Source organism: Crocodylus porosus, unplaced genomic scaffold, assembly GCF_001723895.1.
Source record: "Crocodylus porosus isolate Cpor-Errol unplaced genomic scaffold, CroPor_comp1, whole genome shotgun sequence".
Taxonomy (NCBI): Eukaryota; Metazoa; Chordata; order Crocodylia; family Crocodylidae; genus Crocodylus; species Crocodylus porosus.
Genome location: NW_017728886.1, coordinates 81,719,929 through 81,723,497, shown reverse-complemented (window position 1 = coordinate 81,723,497; position 3,569 = coordinate 81,719,929). Strand labels below are relative to the sequence as shown.

The 3,569-nt window shown below is 38.9% G+C and overlaps 1 protein-coding gene across 2 annotated transcripts in view; it reads right to left on the bottom strand.

The window, feature by feature from the left end:
- The window catches only part of PDCD6IP (programmed cell death 6 interacting protein), a 51,344-nt gene that overhangs the window by 32,580 nt on the left and 15,195 nt on the right, over window positions 1–3,569 (bottom strand). For both annotated transcript variants that reach the window (XM_019537958.1, XM_019537965.1), the window contains exon 5: window positions 2,742–2,895. In XM_019537958.1, the coding sequence (XP_019393503.1) occupies window positions 2,742–2,895 (154 nt within the window). The remainder of the gene's footprint in view (window positions 1–2,741; window positions 2,896–3,569) is intronic.

The window sequence follows — 3,569 nt, the reverse complement described above, 5'->3', positions numbered from 1 at the left end:
GACTTGAAGATCTACAAGGTCCCTTCTGACCCGACTTCTATGATTCCATGATTCTAACAGAGCTATTTCTAGCTAGCAAAGACCTGATCCATTACTGGTGTCTTTAGAGACAATTCATGCAGCTTCCAAGAAAAATATTACTGTTAAGTTTGAAGTTCTCCTGAACTCAGCATAAGCTAACTGAATTTTCAGAAAGCAAGGAAGGATTTTCTGGAAAATCCTCTGGAAGGAAGGACTGTCTTGCCTGATAGCCTAAAAGCACCCAAATGAAATCGGGTGTTTGTATACCAAGAAATATTTTTTTCCTATTTATACCAGGCACACTAAATCTCAAGAGGAAGCGTGTAAGTTATGTTCAGGGGTCCTTCTACACATCACATTTATTTCACAATTTAACATGTTAATAACAGCAAAAATGGCAAATGTGTGTGTGATACATGCATTCAATTTAAGGCACCTTAAAACAGTAAACGAGCCATAAAAACATTCCACATATAACAGAAAATTATGACTGGTTTAAGACACCTTAAACTGAACTTGGGAAATGTCCAGAGCTACCCCACGGCCGGTGCTGACATCAGTTGAGCCCAAGGACTCAAGCCAGTGCCACAGCCAATAGTCAGATGATTGCCAGCCCCACCCCGGCACAGCCCTGGGTCATGCCAGGTTGTGGGCATCTGACTTTCAACATACCAGTGCGGGGGAAACCCAGGATCAAGTGTGGCATGACAGCAGGAACAAATTATTGGGATTGGGGATCAGATCCCATGGCTCCTTTAAGTAAACATGTGCCAGGAGTCCAGGACTTAATCTAAGGGAGTATCTTCTTGATTTAGATGTGCTGCCACAGACAGACACTAGCAGATTCTCAAGGGACAAGAGAAAAACCAAATGAAAGGACACCATCCTGAAGTATGGAAGAAAAGTTACTTTTGATGCAAAAGTCCAATAACAATACAGAAATATGCACATTAGAGAACCCCCCAGATATGCTGGATGGACATGGAAGAAATCACATTTAACTAGAGTCAACATGAAGAAACTGACCTTTCTGCTTAAGAGCTGGGTGTTCTCAGATACCTCACATCTTTTGTATCACAGTATCTGGAAATTAATTCCTTCTTTCTAAATTCCTGTAGAACTTCAGCTATGTATGGCTTCTACTTTCCAGAATAAGCAAACCTGTTTTTAGCAGACTGTCAGGAGGGGATAAAGGGATGGTATCAAAGAGTATGGAAGTGCCTCTATGAATTGCTCCTAGGATCCTTTTTGCTGTGGCAATGGTACTCCAGTCACTATACAAGTGAGGAACACAAGAAGAGCATTTAAGGTTCAATTTAAGGTTTGTCTGCAGCCTAGAAGTGGTTTGAAGATCACTTCTGTGGAGGCTAGACATGAAGCTGCAAAATGCTAGCTAGTAGCAACGTATTTGTATGAAGTACTAAGGTAAGAGTGAACTACACGACTGTCTATATTTTTAGATATGAGAGCTCTAAACCTTCTACTTGAGGCCTTCATAAACTCCTAGCAAACTTGCTGATAAAATAAACCTCACTGTCCTGAGAATTTCATTTGTGCACTGAAAGAAGTCACATTCCAATGACAGATCTTCCACTTCTTGCTCCTGAGGAGTACAAATAATGCTAAATTGTCCAACAGTGAGAAATGATCAGGTGAGGATAATTTGCAATTAGTAGGAAGAAGAGAGAAGGCTGATGGTAAAGTATCAGAACAGTAGCACATTATATCATAATGACAAATGGAAGACTTAAGGATCTAAAGCCATATGTTTAATCTGTTCCATTGAGATGCCATTGCTGTTCTTGGTGCTGCTTCATCTGGACTTCCCTAAAGAATGTTACTAAAAGGGGGTGAGAGACTGTGGGTTGTGAGTGACGGGCACCAGCATATCAGGGCAGCTCAGTGCCAGAAAGCAGTGGGGGAACAGCTGCAGCTGGACCTGTGCCCTGGTTGGCAAAGGTGGACAGGGGAGCACTGATTTTCCATGATAAAAAAACCAAAATCGAACACCAAAATATATAGGTATTTAGAATTTATGATGATGATTGAGGCACTGGTATGCTTCCAAATTGATTTAAAATTGTAAATATATCCATAAAACATTGCGTTTAAACCGATACCTGTATGTATGCATGCATGCGGCGTTTAATTTTATTTACGGAAAAATGCGGATTTGGGTTTTTTTAATCAGAGAATTCAGGAATTTGTTTGGTTTAACCAGAGAATTTGCTATCTTTAAACAGAGAAAAACCAGGATCTCTGGTAACCAGTACTGCTCTTGCAGGGAAAAGGAGTTAATGAAGAAAGGAAAAGATTTAAAAATAAGTCAAAATAGTGCATTCATGATTTTATCCTGTATATATACAATAATGCTACCAAAGAATGTATTGTACCAGCAGTAAAACTTTTAATACAAACATGAAATTAACATGGATCAGAATCAATTAAAGCTATTTTTAAGGAGCCATTTGTGTCACCCAACTAAGAAAGGACCATGGGAAAATGCAGGATGAAAAAGACTTTAGAAAAAGTTTAAAATTACTTCTCTCTATTATTTATACTAATTGACTTTTGAAGGAAATAAAATAAAAACAAAAGTTCTGAGAGGGTCTTTGCCTCTTCTTGACAACATGTTCCATTATTCAAACGAATAAAACATTTGTTAAAGTTATAAAGAGCATTCCAGCACATTTACTATAAATAAATAAATAAAGTTATACCTCTGGTAGCCTTTAAGAAAAACACTTCTTGAGCTTGAGCCAACATAATAAGACTGAGGGTTCCAACTGTATCTGGAGAGATGTCAACTGTGGGCTCTCTATTCAATGCAGATAAGACGGTGTCTTTAATGTGTTGGAAGGCACCACTAGCAAACTAAGCAAAAACAAAAAATACAATTTAAAAAGGAGATTTTTAAAAGAAAAATATAGCCATCTATGTTTAAAAATAAGCCCTTTTTTCCTTTTCAGTAGTAGCTGATGGTAACGGGGAGACCATCAATGACAACATATAGAATTTGGGCTTAGCGCTCTGTAAGTCTACCTGCAGGTTTACATTCGACCTGCACTGAGACAATTAACCAAATGAGGCAAGACTCTAAACTAAAGCTATGAAGGAGAACACTATTTAAATATCAAAGAATTAGAGTGCTCATCACACTGAATGAAAAAGAGGGTTATTATGGTCAAAAAGCATGTTAACAGTGTTGGCAGTTAACTATTACATATTAAATCTCAAACTGCAGGTCAAATTAGCCACTGGTTAGAGCAGAGAAGTTTACCATGGGAATGAATTCTGCATTTTGTAGGCACTTAAACATCATCTAAAATACCTGGCACTGGTCTGATTAAAAAAAACATGGGTCTGGTACAGCAATGCAATGGAGAACTGAGATGTCTCAAGCTGAACAGGAAACAAGAACTAAAAAGTCAGAGGTTTTTTTGAACTATTACAGCAAGTCAGCTTGTGGGGGAGAGAAGGGGTGGGGGCAGTGGCGAGTGGGAGCCTGGCTGGGCCAGTAGGTAGGAGGACTGGAGCCCAGGCAGCTC